General features: G+C 30.0%; 3 protein-coding genes and 1 long non-coding RNA gene across 4 annotated transcripts; 1 reads left to right on the top strand and 3 right to left on the bottom strand.

Moving 5' to 3' along the window:
• Nucleotides 1-10,312: 10,312 nt before the first annotated feature.
• Nucleotides 10,313-12,873, top strand: LOC108452515 (UPF0496 protein At1g20180-like). The gene is made up of 2 exons (XM_017750312.2): nt 10,313-10,349; nt 11,608-12,873. Exons 1-2 carry the CDS (start codon nt 10,313-10,315, stop codon nt 12,672-12,674), a joined length of 1,104 nt encoding a protein of 367 aa, XP_017605801.1. The 3' UTR covers nt 12,675-12,873.
• A 147-nt stretch (nt 12,874-13,020) lies between these two features.
• On the bottom strand, nt 13,021-13,919 carry LOC108452834 (citrate-binding protein-like). The gene is made up of 2 exons (XM_017750617.2): nt 13,648-13,919; nt 13,021-13,404 (listed from the first exon to the last, which is right to left on the bottom strand). The coding sequence occupies exons 1-2, from the start codon at nt 13,915-13,917 to the stop codon at nt 13,021-13,023; spliced, it is 654 nt and encodes a 217-aa protein (XP_017606106.1). The 5' UTR covers nt 13,918-13,919.
• A 6,263-nt stretch (nt 13,920-20,182) lies between these two features.
• LOC108450883 (citrate-binding protein-like) lies at nt 20,183-21,285 on the bottom strand. Its single transcript, XM_017748650.2, has 2 exons — nt 21,016-21,285; nt 20,183-20,699 (listed from the first exon to the last, which is right to left on the bottom strand). The coding sequence occupies exons 1-2, from the start codon at nt 21,283-21,285 to the stop codon at nt 20,316-20,318; spliced, it is 654 nt and encodes a 217-aa protein (XP_017604139.1). The 3' UTR covers nt 20,183-20,315.
• Nucleotides 21,286-23,362: 2,077 nt separating this feature from the next.
• Nucleotides 23,363-24,981, bottom strand: LOC128292607 (uncharacterized). Its single transcript, XR_008282592.1, has 2 exons — nt 24,796-24,981; nt 23,363-23,880 (listed from the first exon to the last, which is right to left on the bottom strand). It is a non-coding gene; the product is annotated as an uncharacterized LOC128292607 (long non-coding RNA).
• Nucleotides 24,982-27,054: the final 2,073 nt, after the last annotated feature.

The following is a 27,054-nucleotide window of genomic DNA, read 5'->3' on the forward strand; positions in this document are numbered from 1 at the left end:
ACACGTTGGCAGTTAAACTTTGAAAAATATTATCCACACTTATGAGTCGTTAAATGTTAAGTATAATTTTGTTTTTACCTATTTATAAGTGGCCATGAATATGGTTGGTGCCTAACAGCCGCTAGAAACGGCATCCTGTATAGAGCCTAAGACTGCAGTAGACCCAGACAACCAGCCATATTACTAACCCCATGTTTTGTTGCACGACAGAGCTCATAGTATAATGCAGCCAACACTACAGATCCCCAGCTGTAACTACCAGCACGAGAAAAATCCTCCAATAGAGGCAAGTACTTTAAGTAGACTCTATTAGACGTGTTGTTCGGCAAAAGTACCCCCCAATCAGCTACATAATATAGGCTCGAGCAGCATACATCACCTTCTACTCAGTGGCAGTGCTCGATAACTGCTTAAAATTTGCTCTCAACCATGCTAATGTCAAGCATGTGAAATTCTGTTCCCCATCACGAGGGGACCGTCCAAGCAGTCTGTGGCATACTACAGAAGGTTCCAACACTTTGCTTCGACCCGTAACCATAGCACCGTCAACTCGTAACCCAAGTTGCATAGCGACGTCTTCTAATGTGATAGTGCACTCCCCGCACGGCATAATTAAGGTGTGGGTCTTCGTACACCACCGCCCAACCAAGGCGGATAGTAAGTTTGGCCTCAAGTCAAACCTCCGGATCAATACGACGTCCTCAAATCCGGCCAACCGTAAGTATGGCATGATCCACTCGTCCGGATCGTACTTGGGAAAATGACACCGTAACCTCAAAACCCGATAACCATCCTGTATGGTAAATTTTTTATAAAAATATGATAAATCAATTATTTATGTAATTTAAACATAAAAATATATTCAAGAGTAAAATTGAAAGGTTGAGAAAACAAAAACATCACACTTATATTATACCAACGTAACCATTCTAAGTATATTTTTTATTTAAGTTAAATTAAATAAGTACTAATATATTAATAATAGAATGAAAATTTGTCATAAAATATTAATAATAACACGTAGAAATCAAATGTGATTATTATATCCTAACCATAGTTAAGCATTAAATTAATTAAAATAAATATATTAATAATAAAAGAATGGGAGAAATTATAGGAATATGAATTGGGGACTAGTAAAATTACAAGAAAAGAAAAATTCATTGAGCAGCAACTCAAACTCCATCAGTGTAAAAAATAAGTCCAAACCAGAAAGCAACCCAAGAGAAGATGATTGGTTCAAGCAAGTTCAATTTGACACCAATGGCTACAATACGTATATATTTCTAATTTTAAAATTTTATGATATCTTATTCAAATTTTAAAGTGAGTAATAGCGAAAAATTATTTTTCAAGGAATACTAGTATTTTTTATATGATAAAATTTAAAAACATAAAGTATTTTTAAACAAATACTTATGTTTTCTAGTTATTTATAAATTAACTAGTAAATAATCAAATATATTCACTTTTATTATTATTGTTAAAATTAAAAGAATTTTTTTCATAAATCGAGCTCGTCAAGTAATAGTTTTTCATATTAATCCCTACACACCGTCTAATAAATTAAGTATGAAATTAGTAAAAATAGAGTAAGGTTTTAAGTAAGTCGATTTTAAGGGTAGTTATTTAAAAAATGAAAATATCCTAATTTATTTTTATAATATATCTATTCTATTATAATTTGTGTGATTAAATTAGATGTTTGGAGATGAGTGCTACTAACTTTTTTTGAAGTATATAAATACAATTACAAATAATGTATATCTAAATCAATTATAACAAAAATAAAGTATTACAAAGTATAATCAAATTAATAATCTAAAATGTTCAATGAAGCTAAATAACAACTAATTAGAGATAAGTATTTTAAAGCGGTCAAAACATATTCAACAGAGTAGCGATTAGCAAAAAAATTGGGAAACTAAACTGAATTTTTTTAATTTATAATAAATTTTACTGTTTAAATCGATCATCGATGAAGTGTGATCCGTATTTGTTCCGAAGATATCTTCAAATCTGTATAATATAAAAAATAAACATACAATACAATTATTTATTATATTACATTAACTATAAAATATAAAAACAAAAAATAAAATTTTAACAAACGTACATTTTTTTTTCCTTCACTCAACTTCTTCATCTATACAAGGGGACCAAGCCCCACTCATATATATAACAATTTTTTTTAAAAACAAAACAATAAAAGAGTCAAAATAAAAATATATATATTTAATATATTTTTTTAAATTTATATTTATATTTAAATTTATTAATAGTCACATCACTGACATGATGTGACAAGTTATAATAAATATATATTTTTTAATTTAAAATTTAAAATTTAAATACATATATCTAATGTTAAAAAAATTAAAAATAATATTTAAAATTTTAAAAATATATTATAAAATATTTTAAATATACATTACAAAATTTTAAAATTAATAATAAAATAAATAAACAAAATAAAATAAAATAAGAAAAAATAAAATTTCAAAAAGTAAAAAAAAAGGAAAAAGACAAAATTTTAAAAAATATTTAAAATATTATGATTTCTTATATTATTAAAAATTATAATTTTTAAATGTATTTAAAAATTGTATTTAAAATTTAAAAAATAATCTCAAAATACATATCTAAAATTTACAAATATATATATTAATAAAATATTTCAAATTTTTAAAGTTAATAATAATAATTAAACATAAAAGAAAAAACAAAACAATAAAAAGAGTCAAAAAAGAAAAATATATTTAATATTTATAAAATAATATTTAATATATATATATTTTAAAATTTATATTTATATTTAAATTTATTAATAGTCATATCAACGACATGATGTGATTAGTTATAATAAATATATATATTTTAATTTAAACTTTAAACTTTAAATATATATACCTAATGATAAAAAATTAAAATAATATTTCAAATTGTATGTAAAATTAATAAAATATTAAACATACATTTCAAATATTATAAAACTAATAATTTCAAAACTAATTTGAAAAATAAATTTTAAATTTATAAAAATTAATTTCACAAATATATATATAAAGTTAAAAAAATTTTTAAAAATAATAATTAAAATTTTAAAAAATATTATAAAACATTTTAAATATATATTACTAATTTTTAAAATTAATAATATAAATTAAATAAGCAAAATAAATTAAGAAAATAATATAAAACTTAAAAAATCTAAGAAAGAGACAAAATATAAGAAAAAAGTAAAAAGGTAAAAAAGTAAGAAAAGTAAAAAAATATATCGAACCCGACAAATCAGAAAAGTGGTGGCGCCATTTAGAATGGCTCCACCCAAAAATAGAAAATTTTTTTTAAGTCCCCCGTTTTTCCAGATTTTTTAATATTTTCCTAGTATTTTATACTGGTGGCGCCATTCAACATGGCTCCACCAAAAAATAGTTTTTTAATACCCCTGGCTGACGTGGCAAAGTGGTGGCACCATATCATATGGCTCCACCACTTTTTTACTGTAGAAAATGGGTTATTTTTGTACATAATTAAAAGGGTGGGTTATTTTGATAATTAATTTATTTTTTAGGGTTACTTTTATAAAAAAAGCCTAAATTATTCAAAAGTTTTCATTTAAAAAAATAAGTTTAGCTAGTGAGTTCCAAGTTGTGATTCAATGATTGGTACGATGGATTAGTATCCATTGATGAGTAGAAGAACATACTTTAGATCTAAGTCGATTTGACGGCCAGTGTCAGTGATCGAAGAAGAAAGCTATTTGGATTTTGGTTTGTAGATTCGTGACGTTCAAGTTGTTTCATGAAAAAAAATAGAACTACAGAAAGAAGGGGAATGTGAGCTTTCGATTGGTGCAGGAAGTGCTTATAGAAAATGCCATATAACTTTGATTTTAACAATACAATGATTTAAATGAGAACTTTTAAATAGCTTAGTGACCATTTTGTAACTTTTTTGAGTTGAGTGACCAAAACATAAACTTATTAATAGTTTAGTGACTTTAGGTGCAATTTACCCTTTTATTTTATAATAAGATAATATTAAACAATTACTAATATCCTATACAAATTTAATAATAGCCAATGTCTAATTAAAACTTAATTTGAAGTTTCATGTATTGCATATATGAGAATAAATAGTAACATATTGGAGCTTGAAAGGATAAATAAAACTAACTAGGATTTAAATAAGCTACCAAATAATTATCCTTTAATTAAATATTTATATTTGTATTATTAAATATTTTATATCTTAAAATATAATTTTTTTACTAATTTTTATAAATCGTAATCTATATTTATTATTAAAGTATTATTACAAAACTTTTGAATAAAATATTGAGAATATTATTTAAAATTTCTTATTGAAATAAAATTGTGGTATTTAACAATTCATTAAAATAATAAACCATTAATATAAATATGTATGTTAAATAATATTAAAATTATAATAATTTATTTCAATATTTTAATTTTAATTTTTTAAAATATTATTAAATATAATAATATTTGAATTTATTCAAATTATTTTTGTATAAAAATAAAGTTACTCATAGATGCTATTTTTCAAAAATGATTATATTTTTCAAAAGAGAAATTTAATTTAAAACAAATAACTTTTTTTCATTGGCATTTTTCATTGACTAAATTATTTTTCATGAAATAAACACAATAAAATATAAAAAGTATTCCCTATATGTCATTTTTTTGTGAAACAGACATACAACTTAGGGTGTGTTTATCTCTGTGTTCTAAAAACGCTTTTCAAGCAAAAAAAAAGAAAAAGTAAATAAATAGTTTTTAAGTTAAATAAAAAGTTGAAAATTTAAGCATTTAGCTTTTCAAAAGTCAGGTGTCAAATTGTAAATTTGCACTTCATTTATATTACCTATAAATTCTAAATGTGATTTATATTTAAGTTTTATAAACAATTTGTTTTAATTATTTAAAAGTATATAAAATTTATACTTCATAAATCATAATATTAACAATGAATTATCATAAATTATTTTATTATATTTATACTATAACAATGTAAGTTGGATATTTATTAATACCAAAATAATAATATAATATCGTAGTAACATCAATAACAACAAATGAAATAATAATACTTTATATTTGAGTTAATTATAATTTTTTGTGGCCAGATTTTTATTATAATTTAAGTTTATATATTCCACATGTCATAAGATTAACGGATTTGAATATCATTTAGATATATATTTAAAAAAAATTAAATACGTATATTTTTCACTTTATAATATAATTTTAAAATAAACATTTTATCTTTTAAAATGTATTTTTAACATCACACCTCATACAAAATTTAATTTTATTACTTTTAACAGTAAAATAAATAAATAAATTGAATTAAGTTGAATCTAATTTGAACTTGAGTTTTAAGAATCGAGTCGGTCTAACCAAAGGTGGAGCTAGAATTTTTTTTTCTTTTGGGAGGTATAATTAAATTGTATATTTTTACGATAGTAAAAATATAATTTTATCATTTTAATAGCTTATATCTTCATAGTTTTTAAATGATTAAATAAAATTTTATCATTTTAAAAGCTAAAGTATAATTTTACCATTACTAATTTAAAGTTTTATAAATTATAAAAGGTTTAAATTGATTTATAATTTTAAAGAATTAAATTAATTTTTATTATTTTTAAAAATTAAAGTAAAATTTTATTATTACTAAATTAAAATTTTATAAATTGTAAAAGGTTTAAATTACAATTTTAACATTTTAAAGAGGTGGTTGTCCCTTGATCGCTTAGCCGCGGAGCCACTGGGGCTAACCTATGAAAGATATTTTGAAGTGCTTTCTTCATGGGATAGCAACCTCCAACAAATCTTATAAATCAAGAAGAGTATTAAAGAAAACAGTTAACAGCAAAAGACACTTTTTCTATAAAAAGAAATAGGAAAAGCCTAACTAAGGGAAGATTATAAAGTTGTAGATTATGTGATTAAGCATGTGAAAATGATGGTATAAAACCATTTAATCGTTTATATGTTAATGGTGAATATCAAATGTGAATATGTTGGATGGTTATATTCATTGAGTTAAATGTACTCCTGTATAAATGTATATTGAATATAAATATTGAATAAAAATATTTTAAAAAAAAACTAAAGAGTACGAATGAGTTAAAATAAAAAAAGTTAAGAGTACATATAAATCAAGTTCTACTCAAAGTTTGAAGTTTAGCTGGAGTTTGAACGAGTTTTACATTATAAAGCTCAAGCCTTATTTGATATAAAAATCGAATGGCTCGAACTCCTTGAACTTGATTTGTTTATCTAGTAAAAATGCATTAGATTCTTATTAGGAGGAGTTTTGGTTTCTGGCTACAATGATCGTTACAACTTTGAGCCATAGCTGAATTAAGCCAAAACTTACCTTACTTGTGTTGTTAATCTTTTGATCCAAAATGTCTTGGGCTTTGTATTTGTGATCTCGGGATATTATTCATGGCCCATTTATTGTAATCAATTGTGTAGAATCAAATCAATAAGAATTGAATCGGAGTCTTTCATGCAATCTAAGTTCTCTTATTTAAGGAGATCAAATCATTTGACTTTGGGATATCTTGAAGATATCAATTTTATTTTAGCTTTTATGAGGATAATTGAAGTCTTTTGTATGTGGATACTTACAGAAAATATGATTATAACTGATTTGTATATTAGTAAGCCTAAACTCTTATATATAATCGACTTGTACTAGGTAGAATAGTATAGAGAAAGCACTTATCATTGTTCATATGGGAATCAATATGTTGAATGCAATTTTGGAAGTAAACTCGAACGCGTTACTTGGTTTACAACTAAGCTTTCTAGGGGAAAGTTGTAACACCCCACGTCCGACTTGATCATCGGATTCGAGTATGGAGCGTCACAGGTTGACCCGATTAGAAAACACACCTTTCTACTTTTCTTTAAAGAAAATACCATTATCTATTTTGGTGGATACCCCTTTTACCAGAGCGGTATTCCTTTAGTTTAAGACCACTTTTATTAGGAAGTGCGATTTTAGAATAACAACCCCTCGCATTTAAAGATGTACGAATTAACCTTTGGTGTTTGCTTAATTAACATCAATGAGTCACAAATAACATTATGCCAACAAGGCTTCCATTCAACATTTGACGTGTTCAAGATAATGTTCAATATAGATTAAATAAGAAGGCTCACAAATGACCGTAGATCTGGCTGTATCCCTTTGATTACCACACTTAACCAAAGAACCTAAAAGGAAGAAGAAAATGGGGTAAGTTCGTAAGAACTTAATGAGTTACTGGGAAGAACAATCCCACCATTGATTATTATCAGGCATTAAGAGAAATGACTCGAACTAGCAGATTAATTTGCCAAATTAAACAAATACATTACCTTGGTTTGTAGACTAGCTGGCAGACACTACTACAATTATCTCAATCAATTGGCGGATCACACTGGTTTCTAGACTCATATGTGACGGTCACGGGCATATCTGCTCTGTGAATACGCCACTTGTGTGGACTACCATTTATGACTAACAGACTTACTGTTTATGTTTTCATGCAACGTGCACTACCACATGCACCCTTTTTCCTACGTACTCCCTTTCTTGTGCTAGCTTTTGATCCCGCTTCCCAAAGAACTAATTTTTCTTATATCTTTATATCTGCTCATCAGAGCTATATAACAACATCACATTCGTATCCTCTTAACTCCCCTCCTTGTATGAACACATAGGTGTTCTCCTGCAAGGCCGAGTTTTCACCAATCACGATATGCATCTAAGTGCCATATAAGAGGCAAAACATTATATCTTGTGTCTTTTTTTTTTTTATCATAATACACAATACAGATTCCGTTGGCCGAACCAGGGTGTGACAAAAGTCTTAGTGGAGAGTGATCTTGATTTGAGTAAAAGTGTGAGGTTGTTATGTAATAAGTATATAGGACTTAAATCATTACTTGTACTTGATGAAATATAGTGAATTAACTTTCTAAATAAAATCCTACAAACGTAGGGAAAATCTAAACTATTTAAACAAATTTTGCCATGTCCATTTCTAATCTGTACATATCATTTACTCTAACTGCAACTTACCATATATTTGAATTTATAGTTGATATCAAAAATCACCGATTCTAGTTCTAGTTTTCAATGTTAGTGGCTGCATTTGAGCTATAGTTTATAATATTATTTAAAAAATAAAAATGTTTAATTAGACTTACCAACTACAGTATTATTAAAATACTGAAATAAAGTAATATTAAAATAACTTGTAATTTCATAGACCGTTGAGAGTATCTTGCATGGGAATTAATAGATTGCTTCTTTTCTTATATTCCTAAAATATTATTGGATTTATCCTTTGAATGAAGGTGCATGCATACCAACTCTCCACGTTTTTCTAGATGAAGAGATAGAGATAAAAAAGCAAATTTCCAATCCGAAAAATCCTTGTGAGTTGGACACCCCAAAAACATGAAGTTGTTAGAATCTTACAAATTAAAGCCTCCCTTTTTGTCTTTACACGTTGCCCCCATTTCCTCAAACCTCTCCACCGCTGCCCTGGCCCCTCTTCAAGCCTGGACGTTACCCAACCGACTGCTCATTTCATTAACCACTTTATATATACGGCTTACATGATATGAATATAGTATAGATGAATTAAAATTTGCATATTGAATATTTATTTAATTAGTATAAGTATTGTTATCAATATAAAAGGACGAAGATTTGAGTATGTTGAATTATATTATCTTTCTATTTATAGGTTAGAAAAGGGTTAGGGATAGTTTTAGACATTATATAAAAAAACATATATGATTAGAACTTATAATAAAATTATTAAAAAAATTAATTAAAATTTAATTATGACTTCAAATTATTATTTTAACATCTGAATTTTCTTATTATTGGTTTTAAATCTGATTATTATTATTTGAATGCTAATTGGAGTCCATTTTAAATAATTTCTTTCATTATATATATGCAAATTTATCAAATATTTAATTTTAATAAGTTAAAAAAGTAAATAATCCAAGTATGCCATTAGGGATAGCTGTTGATGTTAGTTCTTATGTTTTATTCTAAATAATTGGAAAAGAAAAGATGTAATTACGTGGAGGATGATAAAGATACAACCTCGTAGCTTAGCATTAGATACCCCAACCAACATTCTTAGAAATACATTATTCCAATTATTAAAGGTTTGGTATTCGGTGAAAGCAGTTTTAAAATATTATCATGTAATTTTTAATATTTCATTACATCGTTATAAGATATTTGTCAACTCTTAATTTTTTTTTTAGAGTTTAAAATTTCTATTGATAATGTCCCAAATAATTTCCATTATTAAAACGGTATATTTTCATTTATTTTTTCTTTTAAGTGTACTTAAAATCCAGTTCTTTGCTCTAATGGATGGACAATGGTGAAATTAGGGGCTGGCAGGGACCCAACCCTCTTTAAAATAGAAAAATTTTCATTTAGACCCTCCCAAAATGATAAAAATTGATTTAATCTTTTAAAATTATAAAGATATACCTATTAAAATGATGAAATTGTATTTTTATTATCGTAAAATATACAATTTAATTCCGACCCCTCTTAATAATTTTTTTCTTTTCCCTATTAAACCAAAAATCATTACATCATTGAGAAAAAAAAATTGAATTATAGATTGTGGAATACCATTTCATAAAAGTAGCTATACAAATTGATTGAGTTAAGTTTGATATTAATATATAATAAAAGAAAATGAGTTTCAGCCTTCATGTGAGTCTTCTACATACAAGCATTAATGGCGTAAACTTACAAAAGCACACAACAATACAAGGACAAATAGAACACTCCCCAAAATAGAGGATAATAAAGCTTTCCAATTGCAACAAGCAAATATATTGACGATATAATTCTCCCTCCATGTATCTCTTTCTTTTTTTTAATTTTAGACATAATACTTACCATTACATAACATAAAATACATCGGATGTGTCCAGTATATACAAAATGACAAGAAAAAGTAAATATAATATATATATATATATATACACATATATTCCTTTAAAAAAGGCTTTATGTAGTAAGGCAAAGATATATATGAAGTCCCACCGCAAGCTAGGAGTTGTATTCTAATTTATTATTGTAGAAAAGCCTCCATTATTAATTACTTGTCCCTTGTAGGGTTGTTTATAAGGAAGAGGATTTCTCATTACACACATAGGTATTTCTCCTTCAAACCTACCAATATTAGCTCCAAATTCATTCCTTCTTCCTCCTTCTAAGACAAGAAGAGATCAATATGTGGGCAAGGTTTAGAGCTTTCAAGATCAAAAGAGGTATGTATGCTTGCTCTTATAAAATATTTCTTCTTTTTTTCTCTTAAACAAAAGAGGTTTTAGTTTCTTAAGAATATGAATTCAGTTCAATTCTAAGTTAATTCTTTGGCTTAGTTTTATGTTTTTATTGGAAAAGGAAATTATTAGAATGAATTGGTATTTGATGCATGACCTAATTTAATTAAGTTTTAAATTTATTTTTAGAAAAAATTTGAAATTAATAATCACTGGCCCAAAGCTCGAATGAATTTGGGTTGGATTGTAATGAGCTCGCTTGATTGGCTCACAGTCGAGTTCGTTCTCCCGCGAAGTTACACATGCATAAGACCTTATAAACATGTGCTGAGTCTAGAGTAGAATGCGTGTCTATATGCATGAAGCCTACTTGACTAGCATATCATGTCAATGAACAGTACCTATATCATATAAATATACATATACCACTACTTGAGAAAGATAGAGAGAAAAAAACACTCAACAAACAGAGTCTCTTTTGATAAGACAATCTAATGCTTGAATGAAAGATTTGTATTAATAATGTATTTAAATGGAGCTTTTAAGTGATAAAGAAAAAAGAAAGGGAAGTTGCAATAAATTAAAAATTATTTAATTTGTGAAGTAATGATAAATTTAAAATTTAAAACTTCGTCCTTATAATATATTTTTTCTTCAAATTATGATATTTTTAAATAATAAAGAAAAACCACTAGGCTTTTGGCAAAAGAAAGCTCCATAACTAACTTGCTAGCTTCTTCAGTAAAGGGATTAAATAATTTAAAATTGATGACACTTAACCTATTTAGCAGTACATAATGATGAAATAAAGTCGCAAATTATTTGATTAAGAGAGTTAGATGAAAGGATAAAGGTCTTTCTCATTTTAATTTGTGAGGGTTTTAAAGTATAGGGTAACATTAAAACTCGTAGATAATGTTTACATCTTTAATGGGCCTATAATTATTGGGTTTATTCTAATAAATACCTTTAAAAATTATTTAATAGATGTATTCTTCTTTTGAATTCCTATAATATATTTTCACCATTTTCTCCTTTAAAATCATATAGGAGCCCATCATTTATATTTCTTTTTCTTGATAATGTAAAATTTCAAAGACGTGCACATAAACGAAAAAAATAATTGATCTAATTATGACTTGAAATAATAATTATAAAACTATTTCTTCATTTTGTATCTAATTTCCACCCAAGCTTTCTTTTTCCATTTATCTGTAATATAATAATGTATATTTTGTTTCAGGTGAAAAAGAAGTGAGAGATGGTCGCAAAAGCTTGAATGTAAATGATGAATACCTTAGTGCATTAAGAACCAAATCATACCTAGAATTTTCCTCTAAAGCTCAAATATTAGCCAATGAATCCTCGTCTTCATTCAAATTCTTTCAACTCTTGGAACCCTGTCCCGACACCATATCTTCTTCCATCTTAAAATCTACAATCCTTTCCGAAATGCCCGAACTCAAAACCCTAATCCTCGATTACTTCGATATTAGTGCTGAAGCTTCGAAAATTTGCGGTCATCTCCTCACTAAAATCAACCAAATCCAACGTAATTATCACTTCATTCAACGAGCACTCGATTTGTTTGATGATTGTTATCATTCTCCTGATAACATGAGACAAGTTCTTTCGGATTTCAACTCATTCCTTGCCCTAAAAAACCCATTTTCTAACCCTATCAAACATGATTTCGAGATAATCAATGAAAAATACTCCTCAATATTGCGCCATCTTAAATCAAAGAAAAGAAAGGTTACTCGGAAGATAAAGCTGATCAAGTTCATCCACAAAACATCCGGGATTTGTTTAACGACAGCTTGTGGATTGCTAGTAATAATAGCTATAGTTATAGCAGCACATACTCTTGCACCATTGTCAATGGCGCCTGCAATTTTGGCCTTCGTCCCTGAAAAGCTTTTAAAGAAGAAAAAACAGGTACTGAAGAAACTTCCATGTTTGAATTGTTGGTTCCTTAGGAAAGTTGGGGAGCAACTTGATGTTGCTGCCAAGGGAACTTATATCTTGAATCGGGATTTCGATACTCTGAGTCGGCTGGTTTCTAGGTTAAATGATGAAGTTGAACACAAGAAGGAAATGATAGGGGTTTGTTTGGAGAGGCAAAGGGAAGATCATAGGTTTTGTCTTCAAATCGTGAAGGAGTTGAAGAAGAGCCATGGTGGATTCTGGAAACAGCTGGAGGAGCTTGAAGAACATGTTTATTTGTGCCTTGTAACAATCAATCGAGTGAGGGCATTAGTAATCAAGGAAATGACAGCATCTTTTACACAAGGTTTCAGGGACGACTAGTTATACAAGCTGTTCTTCTACAAGTTCAATGTGTATATGTTTATAATTGTAAATAACAACAACCATTCTTTTTTTTTTTTAGTATTATTAAGAGTATAATCTCATTAATTTATAGTGTATAAATGTATAGATAATTGTTTAATCAAAGGTTAATGAGTCAAAGTTGATATAAAACATGACAACATCTTCAGTAGATTCCGTAGCGAAATTATAAATATATTTCTATATATATATATATAGATTATACAAAGACACCGAGATGTATAGCATATTACATTAATAAATACCCACTTCTCTAAATAGAACAAAGATTAAATCTCTAATCAGATATGCGTGCATATAACAATCATTTTTTGAAAAGCTTAATATCCCTCCACCTAGATTCCATGAAGTTGCTAGATTTAGCAGGTGCAGCATAAACGCCACATTTGAAATACAAGTCACCGGGTCCTTGATCGTTCACCACAAACTTCTCTTCTCCATCAATGAAAACAGTGATCTTCCCTTTGCCTACATCATGGATCACATTCACTCGAAACCACTTGTCGTACAGATCCGTGGCCACCAGGTTGTACCGATAATACCTCATGTTTCCATTGTAAATCCGCAGTTGCAGAGTCGTTGCTCCTTCAGCAGCGCCATGAATTTGCACTATGGTCACCCCGGATGTCCCTGTTGGGACGAAAGCATAGCCTTCAAATTGCCAAATTCCAGACGAATAGTCATGTCCCTATAACACCATGCACCAACAGTTCAGTTAGAATATTGCACTTGGGTTTCATAGTATGTGTTCCATTTCGAACGGAATTGAATAAAACTATAATGCCCTTCGTAAAAAAAAGATAAGATCAATTTAAAAAATGGCATTTATATTTTTTTTGCAAAGATATTTAAATATCAGTAATCACATAAAACCCAAGCTCGAAATTAATACTTTACTTCTTACCACTTGATTCAATACATGCTAGTTTACCTTTATACGTACTTCTGTGCGAGGTCTAGTGTCACTGTCAGGTTTGAAGGACTTATCTTTATTGTAGACCCAAAAACTACGAATACCATCGGAGTAATTATAACGTTGAGAAAGTGGTATATTATACGGTTTCTGTAAATCGAAATTCTCATCTGTCAATGGCACACGAGTGAACCCATCCGTAGGATCCGCACCACAAATAAACCAATGATCTTTCAAACAAAAAATAACAACAATAATCAAAAGTTTGTAGCAATTGGAAGCCTTCATTTTGGTGCAATTTCAGAAGAAGAAGTAATGGAAAACTTAAGTTGTATGAAGATGGCATAACCAGATCTTTGGGACCATATTTATAGTCAGATACTTGATGGGAATATTTGCCACATTGTTTTTTAGATTAACGTTTGCCGTAAGCCATTGGCAGGACCTTTATGCTGTTGTTTTAATCGATTAGTCTTATATCTCAGCCAATGAAAAGCGCCTTGATGCTGAAACTTTGGCCTCATATGTCACAACTCTTTTAAGGTTCAAATTAATTCTCTTAGATACTACAATTATGTCTTCATCTCCAATGAATATTATGCTGTCCTTGATGAACCCATTTTAAAATTATATTATCCGGATTTAAATTAGTATTGGGTATGGTTTTGTATTTTATGTTAAAAAAATGTATATTTTATATTTATAATCAAATTCTATAGGCCTGTTAAGAGGTAGATGCTAACTATAAATTTTAAAACTACTCTATACTCAGGTAAAGATCGAATCCTCAACCATTAATTAAGGTAAAAGAGGCCCTTACCATCTCACCTAACTTTTGTGATTATAATCAAATATATTTTGATCATGACTATAGAATATAATTGGGAATGAGTCACCGATGATATCGGTAAAGGCTGAAGCCATATTTTGATATTTATTATGAATTAAATTCTATCCTATGTGTATTTCTCCTGTACCTATATAGTTTGTAATTGCAGTTGTAAGCAGTAAATTTTGGGTGATTTTTAACCGCATATTGCCTAGCAAACTTGGTTGATGCTACCTGACAAGCTGTTAAAAAGAAGTGACCGGATTCCTTTTGAGGTTTCTGTTGTAAAGAAAAAAAAACCTTAATCATAAACCAACTAATCCGAAAAATAGCAATCATTAATTCTAAATACTAAGTAAATATAATAAAAACAAAATTAGGGAGCCACAACATTTTTATCCTTTTTAATTATTTAATGATATTTTAATAATATTTCTCATATAATTAATACATAATTTTGATAATTTTTTTGACCTCAACTCCAAATCTCAAAGTCGAACCCAGAATCTTGAACATTTAACTTGAGCTCTTAAATACATAATTTTGATAACTTTTTAACTTGAACCCTGGGCCTCGAAATTGAACTCAACATCTTAAACCCTGAATCCAAACCCAAACCTCAAACCCTAAAACTCAAACCTCAAATCATAAACCCTAAATCATAAACTTAGCCTTTTTGTTCAAGTTTAGATTTAGGGTTCAAGGTTTAAGGTTTCGAGTTTAGAGTTCAGATTAAAAAAATTACAAAAATTATGTATCAATGACATGAATTTTTTTTGAAATGTCATTAAATAATCGGAGAATGATACATGGTGACGTGGCACCCCTGTTTCATACAATCATTTCTATAATTTATGATGACGTGGCGCCACTGTTTCATATAATTATTCCTCAATAAGTACAAGCTTGTTGTCTTTTTAATACAACTTTCAATTTTACATGTTTATCATTTATCATTGTATTTTTTTTAATTAGGATTTATGTCGATTAAGGGTTAGCACTTAGAAGGGGGAGTATTGTTATACCTCCCCCATAAATAGGGACATGTTGCAGCTCAGAAGGCCACCTGAGGGATGTACTTCACCTGCTATAGACCGGGAGGTCGTCAAAAGCTTTATTCTTTGTCTTAGCCAACCAAGCAAGCCGCAGGTAACCGTTCGAGGAAGCTAACCACTCGTTCCTCTGGACACCCGATCTTTTCTTAAGAATGTGATCATTTTGGTCACGAAACCCCATGTGGGTTCAATTGCTTCGTATCCCGAATTAGAATGAATGACAGGATATGTCTTGTCACAAACATCCTCATCCCATCAAAAACATTTGCCTTACGTGTCCCACAATGATGACTGATTACGAGTCCAACACGTTAATATCATCTTACACGGGACCTCGCCTATAAATAGCCCTTAGAACGATGAAGAGGGGATAGACTCTCAAAGATACTTGCCTACATGTTGTCAAATTACCACTCAGTCTTTATACTTTTCACCTCCATTCTCTATAACATTTGGCTCTTCGTATTGATTAGGTGAATCAATCTTCGTCAACACCACCATGCCCTCCTCCGTCTCTCCTTCTTGCTGTACCTTTGTATCAACACTTCGTATCCTTTATAAAAAAACAAATAGATATCTCATGATTGAGGGACAAATAGCACCATTTTCTTATCAAATTTGTTGAGGTAAATTTCTGAAGTGGCTGACTAAGTGCCAATCGGATGTAGCCACTTCTATCAACACTGCGATAGGCAAATACTTGCCATAGTTGGAGTTGGCACTTTATTGAAACAAAATCTATGAGCTTTGTATGATGTCAATATTTTGGGTATATGCAAGCTTGACTTTGAAACCAATCCATTTAAAGCAACTTTCTTTGAAAATTGGATTGGTTCCAATCAAGCCATTGAATTCTTTGGATTGTGAAGATACCATTGAAGAATAAATCTCCAACAGTTCACTTTATATCGAATAAATCTCCAACAGTTCACTTTATATCGATCTTTATTAGTATATTATATTTTTCTATTTTATAGCTAAGGGTTGGATTGTAATTAATCTCTAATATGTTAGCAAGTCTTGGAAACTCTTACATACTGTGAGACTTGTATAAATTTATGTATTGAGTATTGAGAGCACTTTATTGTTCATCGAGAAACATATTAGTGAGTGCATTTAAGAGTAAACAAGTTGTGTTTATAGCCTAAGTTCTCAAGGAGAGAACTTATAGAGATGAGTGATCTAGGCCTTTAAGATACAAAAGTGGTTGCTATACTAGGAAAGTGATACAACTTGAATCACTTGTTGTATTGAGGATTAAAGAGTGGATTTACTCATTGAGCTAAGCTTCGTAGACGCAGCGAAACCAAATTGCCTAAACAATACTTTGTATACTTTGTTTACTCTATTTTACAGTCTTTTTTTTTAGTGGCACTCAAAATGACCACTACAGTCAAGCACTTTCAGTTAAGCACTAATCATTCTAAATAATTAAACAAAGATTTAAGAGAAAATTTACTTACATTTTAATTAGAAGAATATTTGTAGCGACGTAAAAATTTTGGTTTGGGGTCGCTAATTGAGATAATTTATTGGAAATTTGAAAAAACTGACTTTCATTTTTTTTGAAAAAAGGGGAGTCGCCACCGATCTTTTTTTTATAGGTGTGATCGGACACCTATTAAATCTATTTTTAAAACAAAAGAAGGCTAAGTTCGGGTCTACGTCGAAATCCAGAGAAAAAGTAGGGCTCGGAGTCGATTCTGCTGCGAGGAAGTTATTAGCACCTCATGACGCCCAAACTTGGTATCTCACAAACACGTGTTGTCTTGATTGTTTTAAAAAATACGAGTTCAATATTAAAATTTAGTTGTGATCCGATTAAAGGAAGACGGGAAATTTTAGTTTATTCCGGTTTTTGAGAAGGATATATCGCTTTAACACGAGTCAATTGACGTTCACCCAACATAGCGATGAACTCGATGACTTAATGTTAAATCAGTATATTGCCTTGATTGTTGAAATTAATTAGAAGGACATGGATAAGATTCTTGAAGTAATGTAAAACAAAATTGAGATGAACTAAAAAAAATAAATAAATGAAAAAAATTAAAAATATGCTGAAGCAAATAACATATAAGGCAATAATGCAAAAATATTGAAAATATATAATATATATAACACATAGACGATATATGCATATACATTAGAAATAACAACAATATAAAAATGGACTTACTAACATCCTACGTGACATATACATTCATAGATATAAATAATAAGGATATTAGAAATACTAAGTATATAATGTTGGACTAAATACATAATATAAAAATTTGTAGAATGTAGTATTAAAATATGCATACGATATATATATACTTATTTAAAAATAATAATAAAACTGTTGATAATATTTCACAAATATATATATATATACTAAAATATACATAACAATATATAAAGTATAATATATTAAAAACGTATATAAAGCATATAAAACGAAAATACACATGTTAAATAATATTAAAATGTTTACATAATGCATGCATATAGGGAACAAACAGTTAATAATACATGGATATGTACATAGGCATATTAAATATATATACATATACTCGATATAGAAATATTAGAGTAAAGTAATTAAAAAGTAATGCTATGCACAAATAGATATATACATATATAACAAAATATATACTATGGTTAATGATAACAACAATGACGATATAAAGATGTATACATACAACAACACATTCACTACATTAACAACCATAATAATAATGGCATTAAAATACGAAGAACAACAATGTGACACAAAAATACCATATATACATAAATCTATACACATAAATAAAAATATACACTATTATAATAAAGATAATAATAATATATTATTAAAATATATAAAAGCAAGCATAACATTTAAATATTAAAATAAAGTAGCTAAAATACTAAACATAAATACATATATGTATATGCATATAATGAAAATATATAATAATAATAATAATAATAATAATAATAATAATATGAAAATACAAGAAAATTTAAATAAGAATTAAAGACAAACGAAAAAAGGACCAAAATTGGATTAAAATCGAAGTTTTGGGGCCAAATCTAAAATAAAAATAAACCACGGGGCCGTATTGCAACATGCGCGAAACATTGGGGACTGAATCAGTAATATTCCCGTTCTATCAAAACGCAACGCATCAACAGGGAGTATATTGCAAGTCAGATTAAATTTTAGGGCCAGATTATAAACAAAAATAAACCTGATTTAAAACATTGAAAATGCGGAAGGATCTAATGCGGAAATATACCATTGAATTAAAAAACACGCGGATCTGACCTGGTGCGGGTCGGGTCGACCCGACCCGCGTTCAAAACGACGTCGTTTTATGTATTATGGGGGGGGGGACCAAAACGGTGCGTTTTGGTCCCCTATAAAAGATAAAAAATTTCAAAAAAAATTCATTAGGGAAGGAGGGAAAAAAGAGAGAGGAGAAGGAGAGAAAAGAAAGGGGAGAGGGAGAGGGAGCTCCGGTGGGACTCCGGCTAGGGGTCCGGTCACCGGACGGCCGCCGGACCACCGTCTGTCGTGCAAACCACCGCATGTGATGGCCGGAAAGGTAAAAATCTAATTTTTTTTTTATTTTTTATTTTTATTATTTTTATATATTTTAGTATGTATATATATGGGAAAATAGAACAGAAATCAAAACACGAATAGATTCACAATCACCTTAGGTTTAGGTTCGATTTTCGTGTTTTGGCCCCTATTTGATATTATTCTTGCTTCTTTTGACTTCCCTTATCTCACTACTTGTATTTTTTGTAAAAAATCTATCTTTGTATTCATTAAAAAAAATGGCCGACCCCTTTTACATCAGTTTGAATGGCCTTTTATAGCCGAATGTTCAAAACTATTGTTTCTTCTATTGGCTACTGCTCTATTGCTGTTGTTGTTTTATTCTCTTCTTGCAGGTACAGAGCATGCCGAGCATGCGCACGGAGTGTGGCGTACGAGGACTGTGGCGGTATGGGGTTGTTGCAGTGGGGGTATGGGGCTTGTTGTAGTGGGGGTATGGGGCTGGTTGTAGTGGTTGCAGCACAGAACCAAATAGGGGGGACTTAGGGTTTTTTTTATATTATTTGGGTCTTTTAGTTTTAGGTTTGGGCCTGGGGTAGTTGGGCTTCGGGTTTAGGGGTTAGTGGGTTTAGTGGGTCTTGGTTAGTTGGGGTTATTGGGTTAGTGGGTTTTGGGTCTAGTTGTTGGGCTTAGTGGGCTTATTGGGTTAGGGGTTTTTAAGGGGTTTAGTGTTTTGTAAATGGGGTTTTAAATTGTAAATGGGATTGGGCTGAAATTGGCCTAGTACAATATTTTCTTACATTATTATCGAAAGCATCATCAAAGGCTTCAATCCCTTACTCAAAGTAATAAATTCATAAAAGATTATCATAAGGACACGGAGATGATTATGATCCGTGCAAATATTGAAGAGGATGAAAATATCATCATGACTCGGTGTCTTGATAGACTGAATCTAGAGGTTACCAACAAAGCAAATCTCAAACACCATGTAGACATGGATAAGATGTAAAAATCCATTGAAAAGCAATTGAAGAGTAGAGGGTTTGGGTCTGAAAACTCCTAGGAAGAATCATAGCTGAAAAAGGGAAGAAATCAAGAAGCAAAATATAATACCAAGATCAATAGCAGATTACGTTGATATAAATAATCACTTTTCTAAGCAGAGATTAAATATTAACTATATATATGTATACAAGACCAAGATGAATAGCATATTACATTAATCAATAACCACTTCTTTAATTATATACGTGTGTATATATAGCAATCATTTTTTGAAAAGCTTAATGTCCCTCCACCTAGATTCCATGAAGTTGCTAGATTTAGCAGGTGCAGCATAAACGCCATATTTGAAATACAAGTCACCGGGTCCTTGATCGTTCACCACAAACTTCTCTTCTCCATCAATGAAATCAGTGATCTTCCCTTTGCCTACATCATGAATCACATTCACTCTAAACCACTTATCGTACAAGTCGGTGGCCACCAAATTGTACCTATAATACCTCATGTTTCCATCGTAAATCCGCAGTTGCAGCGTCGTTGCTCCTTCAGCAGCGCCATGAATTTGCACTATGGTCACCCCGGATGTCCCTCCTGGGACGAAAGCATAGCCTTCAAATTGCCAAATTCCAGACGAATAGTCATGTCCCTAAAACACCATGCACCACGGTTCAGTTAGAATGCACTTTGGCTTCATAGTGTGTGTTAGACAAACGAGGTATTTGTCCAAAGATCCGTCCGATTTTGGATGAAATTGAATAACAATATAATGCCCAAAAATGGTACACGTGCATTTGCATGTCATTTTTTTATTATTGAAGATGTTTGAATATCTCGTAACCACCTTACGTCTAATTATTCTAGAATCGAATCAGAGCAGACTCAAAGGAGAAAAGTTTTTTCTTTTCAAAAAATTCGAGACTAAGATTTCTCTTTATCATTCGATTGAAGATACGTTAGTTTACCTTTATGCGTACTTCTGTGCGAGGCCTGGTGCCACTGTCAGGTTTGAAGGGCTTATCTTTATTGTAGACCCAAAAACTTCGAACACCATTGGAGTAATTATAACGTTGGGAGAGTGGTATATTATATGGTTTTTGTAAATCGAAATTCTCATCTGTTAATGGCACACGAATAAATCCATCCGTAGGATCTGCACCACAAATAAGTAACTGGTGATTTAAACAAACAACAGCAACAATAATCAAAACTCTATTGCAATTGGAACCCTTCATTTTGGTGCAATTTGAATAGCAAAAAGTAAAAGGAAAACTTGAGTTGTATGAAGATAGCATAACCAGATCTTTGAAACCATATTTATAGTAAGATATACTTCATGGGAATATTCGCCACTTACTTTGTTTTTTAGTTTATTTTTTAGATTAAGGTTTGCCGTAAGGCATTAAATAAGAATGGCAGGACCTTTATGCTGTTTCTTTCTCTCTTAAAGTCCAACTACATTGCTGTTTTGGGAACTCTTTTAAGGTTGAAATTATTTGTCTTAGATACTCAAATTATGTCTGCTTCTCCAATGAATATTATGTTGATGCGGGCCCGGCTAAAAAAATGAGAATGTATGGATAAAAATATAAGCTCGAAAAATGAATTTAGATAAAAAAATGTTCATTTAGAAAATAAGTCGAGCCTCAGGTAAGGTTTTTTTGCCTGAACTTGAACTAACATGAATTTGTAATAAATAAATAAAAAATTGTTGTTTTGTTGTAATTTTTTCACTTTTTATCACTATTTGTTATCATTTCATTATTATATTGTTAATGTTTAGATATTGTATAATACTTATCTTACTGTTAATTTTGTTACTATTTTAGAGGTATTTACTTATTAAATTGCAATTATGTTAGTGTTATTTAAGTATAAAAATTTTTAATTTATTTTCAATTTGTTGGGAAACATTTATTTTAATATTTTTAAATTTTTTTATATAAAAAAATAAATAAGGGTGGGTCGGGCTCAGATTTTAGCATTTTTTTATCTGGGCGAGACATAGACAAAAATTTAGACCCATTTCAGTCCTGGACCTAAAATTTTATTAAAACCCGACTCGACTCATGAACAACTCTAGTTTAACACGAATAAATAAAAAGTTATTGGCATGAATTAGAATTTTATATTAGTATATGCTTTATTTTTTCAGTACATTTTGAAAAATATATTTTAACTATAAATATCAAATATAAATAATTAAAACATAAAAAAAATCATAAATTTAGATGGTTTTTTTTAACTGCTTATTGCCGAACAAACCTGATTGATCCTATTTGACAACCTATTTTGTAGCACCCCAAACCCGACCCAGACGTTAAGGCCGGATCCGGCATGCCACATCAAAAACGTTAAAAAAAATTCCATTCTAAGTCCAGAAAATCGTACTTGATGTTCAAAAGATTAATTCATTAAGGGTTAAAGTGAATGGAAGCATGCACCGGTAGGAAACCGAAAAGAGGTGGTGAGTCCATCGGATCGCTTAAGTACCAAGCTCCTTCAGATCCAATCCTAGACATGCATACTACCATTGCCACACCTTAACGTCATGGATATTTCTAGGAAAACCGATTTGATTAAGTCATTTTTAGGAAAAGTGATTAATTTTGGAAAATACTTTTATTGCGGAAGCTTTGCTTGTTGTCGTGTTATTTTGAAATCAATTGTTGTTTTTGAAAACGCGCCCTAAAGCTATTCAATTTCAACAGTTAAAATAAGTATTACCTATCTTAGTAATACATATTAAAACCATCAAAAATAATTAAGTGGCCTTATTACATTTAAAAGCCCAAAACTTCAAACGTAAATAAAAGGATGTCCAGTTCACGGAAGAAAATCAAACTTTCGAACGGGTGGCCACTCCAATTCCCTCACGACTCCAAGCCCACTATGGTTGGGGATTTTCGCGTGGATGAAAATAAAAGGGTGAGTTTGGGGAAACTCGGTGTAAGGAAAACCCATTCAAAGCCCAAGTCAGCTCAAGCCTATTGGCCTAAGCCCATTCAGTAACAGTGGTACTGGGCGAGCCCTTTCAGATCACAATAAACCGGGCCTTAGCCCTTATTCAGATAATGAAGATGGCCCATAGGCCCATTTCAAAATACATGCAACATCAAGAACATATGCAAGCCCATTTGGGGAGACTACTCAACCCACCAACCACTACACTCCACCGTACCAGCCATACACTCCATGTGGGGAATAGCTCAACCCACCCAAATCAACACTCCACAGATTGCGACCTTTGCTCGCTCGATTATCAATAAATTGAGGCAAAGCCTCCAATCGTGGACAAGCCACTTTCAATACTTCCTCCGTCAATATCCCAATCTCATGCATCAGATGATAACAACATGGCATGCAGTAAATAACAACAGTCAAACATGCATTTAAGTCAATTTAACCCTAGGGGTATTTCGGTAATTTATCTCCTAGGGGTAAAACTGTAAATTTTCCACTTTTAAAGGTATTTCAGTAATTATCTATTTTAGAGTTTTTCATGCATATTCCTACCTTTCACGTACTACAGAATCACGTACCGAGGGTTCTTACCGAATTGGGCCCGTTGGCCCATCATTTCAAATTTTGGCCCATTAAGCCCAAAAATATCGAGGGCACAGAAATCATACACTTTGCAGTCCAAATTTTGCAGCTTACCAAAAACATTAATCGATTTACCTCACGAGCATTCGCACACTCGCAAATCTACAAAATACCGATTTTTTGCATTTCGGCTTTTCGGCTTTTGCCGATCTAGACTAAGAAAGAGGGTGTTAGTTACACACCTGTTTGCGACGATATGTTGACGAGATCCACACACGAACAGCCTACAATTGGATTACTAACACGTTAATCTAACTATTCAAATACAAACTACATATTAACCCCTTACAATATTCGGCCAACCACACCTACAGATCATAGTAAGCTTATAAGAAATCAATAAGCAACTCATTAACAAATTTTTGTTAATGTTTACCACATAATCATAATTTCACTGCAAGCTGTCTTCCTGAGTAACAGTCACTAAATCATTTATAACTGGAGCTACGAAACTCCAAATTAAGTTCCGTTAATTTTCCCTGAAAATAGACTCATATATCTTCTATCCATAAAATTTTCAGAATTTTTGGTTTAGCCAATCAATACCAGAATTTTCTCAAAGTTTCCCATGTTTCACTGTTTGACTAATCTGACCACCCTTCATTACGAATCAAATTTCTCATTGTACAGAATTCGAAATATGTTCTTGTTTATTTCATTAGAAACTAGACTCAATAAGCTTTAATTACATAATTTATTCAGCTTCTAATTCTTCTCCCACAATTTATGGTGATTTTCCAAAGTCACGTTACTGCTGCTGTTCTAAGCAGATTTATTACCAAATCACTCTTTCACACATACCTTGCATGCATGTTATTTGAACATGTATATCACCAATCAATCATCACATATTTATGATTTTACTTAAGTATAATCTCCATTTCATCATTTTAAAGCACAACATGTTAGCTGATTTTTCCTTTAACATCTAAGGCACATGCATGCTCATTTGTTTGGCTCAACTTCACTTATCTTCCATTTTTCATCAAAAGAACATGAAACAACAACCATTTCCTTCATTTTAATTCATGACTAAATGCTCACAACACAACTAAAAATCAAAATATACTTCAAGAGTTAAGGTAGAATCAAGAAGAACTCATGAACCTCAAAATAGAAGCAAGGTACCAAGAACTTACCTTTAATTTTCCTCCTCCTAATGACCGAATACTCAAGAGCTTTCTCCTCTCCTTTCTCTTCTCTAACTTTCAGCTATGATGAACAAAGATGGACAAAACTTTGTTCTTTTCACCCCTTTTTCTTTTAATAAAACTTCATATTTCATCCATTTAATTCTTTAATACAAAAGACATGAAATTCTTATCATGAAACATTTACCTAACCCATTATCATGGAACATTTACCTAACCTATTATCATGGAACATTTACCTAACCTATTATCATGAAACATTTACCTAACCTATTATCAATTTGTATCAATTTGTACCATAAATTATGGATATCAAGTGTACATTTTGTCTACAACAACATGATGGCTAGCCACTTCATGTAAAATGGGAGGTTTGTCATGCAAATCCTCCTATTTTTGCACTCCTATTTATTTGGTCACTTCAATTTAGCCTATAGCATTTTCAAACATTTTCACATAGGTCCTATTTCATAATTTCACTCACAAATGACAAAATTAAAGCATGAAATTTTGCCAACATTCACAGAATTCCCGAAAATTGGGGCGTTACATATTTTGAGGTTTCTCTCGTAAAAATAAAACATAATTATCAAACTAATCCGATCGAGAAAATAGTATCCATTAATTCTTCACATTTCTTAGGTATTAACCAAGCTTATTGTCTTTGCCATACAACTCTCAATTTCATCTCCTCATGTTTATCATTTATTTTATTCATTTTGCCTCACATTATATATTATTAGTCCATTTCAGAATTTAAATATGCTTTATTTTTAAACTTTTTTCTTTTATATATTTGACCCTATATATATATATATAATTAAGAGTTGGAATAGTGTAACTTAAAATTTACGAAAGAAAAAGAAAATGAAACAACAAATTTGGCTTCCTACCACGGCCCTCCTTAAGATGACAGCCATAACCAGTCTCTTGTTTCTAATATTTTGATTTAGACTTGTATTAGGCAAGGTTTGAATTGATTAGAAGTTTATATCAATGTTCAAAGATAATATTTGGCATGTTTTTATAGTTAAATTTAATTACTTTTTAACTAATAAACAATAATTTAGGATTTAACTAAAAAAAGAGTTGAAAGTTGGATTTAGGGCTAGTTTATCATTGCTTTCCAGAAGCATTTTTGAGTTAAAAAGTACTTTTAAGTAAAAGTTAAAATTTCCTGCTTTTTACTTTTGGTCAAAAAAAATATTTTTTAAAAGCCTAAAAACATCTTAGTTACTAATGTTTTTTATCTCAAAAGTGATTTTTGACCTAAAAGTACTTCGAGAACTAATGTTAAACTGGCACTTTGAAGTGCTCATGAGCCAAGTTTAAACATAATATTAATATATCATATGCTTGTTCAAGCTTGGCTTATCTAAACTTGTCTATACTATTTTTTATTTTTTTTAAAAAAAAATATATTTATATTATTTTAATTTAATGCTTAATGATTTTTATTAAAATTTTTCTATATTCATCTTTAACATTTTTTTTGGTGAATTACAATAATAGGGCAAAGATCGAACAATCAACGCGACTAGTGCGACTCGAACCGAAGCCATATTTGGGACTAAGAACACCCTTGACTATTAGGCCATCACATGAGGTTCATTTTATCATTAGAATAATATTATATATTTAATATAGGTTAACTTTTTTAATGTGCTATAAATTACATAATAAAAGTATTATAAAGTTAAAAATAAGCTGGGCCAAGCTCTAGTCTTAAATATTTAAATTCGAGTCCAGCCTATATTTTAAATAAGTTAATTTTTTTATCCAAACTCATCTTTCGAGCCTAATATTTTTATTTAAATACTTTCAAATTTCAAACAAATTTCCAAACTTGAATGAATAGGTAGCCCGTGAATAAATCTAATAATCATGGGACTGGATCAGTATTCAGTAGCGCAACTCTCAGACTAATCTGTTTGATAATGGGTTACAAATATATAGTGACTTCTATCATTATTTTTCCAATTTCTACTATAATATTAGCATTAGTGCATTACAATTTAATGATTATAATAATTAATTTTATTTGAAACTTCAAAAATAGTATCCCAAGTATTACACGACCTCGAGTATGCGATGAGATATTAATTTTGTTACGAGAGTTTTTCCACAAATTAATCTCATTCCATGAATGTTAATTTTAACTAATTTGTTTTTATTGTATTCGTTTTTAACCATGTCTTGTTATAAAAAATTCTAAATTAATACAAAAATAGAAAACACCGTTTTTAC

The sequence above is a fragment of the Gossypium arboreum genome, chromosome 5 (assembly GCF_025698485.1).
Source record: "Gossypium arboreum isolate Shixiya-1 chromosome 5, ASM2569848v2, whole genome shotgun sequence".
Classification (NCBI taxonomy): Eukaryota; Viridiplantae; Streptophyta; class Magnoliopsida; order Malvales; family Malvaceae; genus Gossypium; species Gossypium arboreum.

What these genes read in the sequence shown, in the direction of transcription:
- LOC108452515 (XM_017750312.2), top strand. Translation starts at nt 10,313, where the DNA reads ATGTGGGCAAGGTTTAGAGCTTTCAAGATCAAAAGAG. An exon ending in AGCTTTCAAGATCAAAAGAG is followed by an intron (nt 10,350 to 11,607) that starts GTATGTATGCTT and finishes ATTTTGTTTCAG; the next exon opens with GTGAAAAAGAAGTGAGAGAT.
- LOC108452834 (XM_017750617.2), bottom strand. Translation starts at nt 13,917, where the DNA reads ATGAAGGCTTCCAATTGCTACAAACTTTTGATTATTGTTGTTATTTTT. An exon ending in GCACAGAAGTACGTATAAAG is followed by an intron (nt 13,405 to 13,647) that starts GTAAACTAGCAT and finishes ATGGTGTTATAG; the next exon opens with GGACATGACTATTCGTCTGG.
- LOC108450883 (XM_017748650.2), bottom strand. Translation starts at nt 21,285, where the DNA reads ATGAAGGGTTCCAATTGCAATAGAGTTTTGATTATTGTTGCTGTTGTT. An exon ending in GCACAGAAGTACGCATAAAG is followed by an intron (nt 20,700 to 21,015) that starts GTAAACTAACGT and finishes ATGGTGTTTTAG; the next exon opens with GGACATGACTATTCGTCTGG.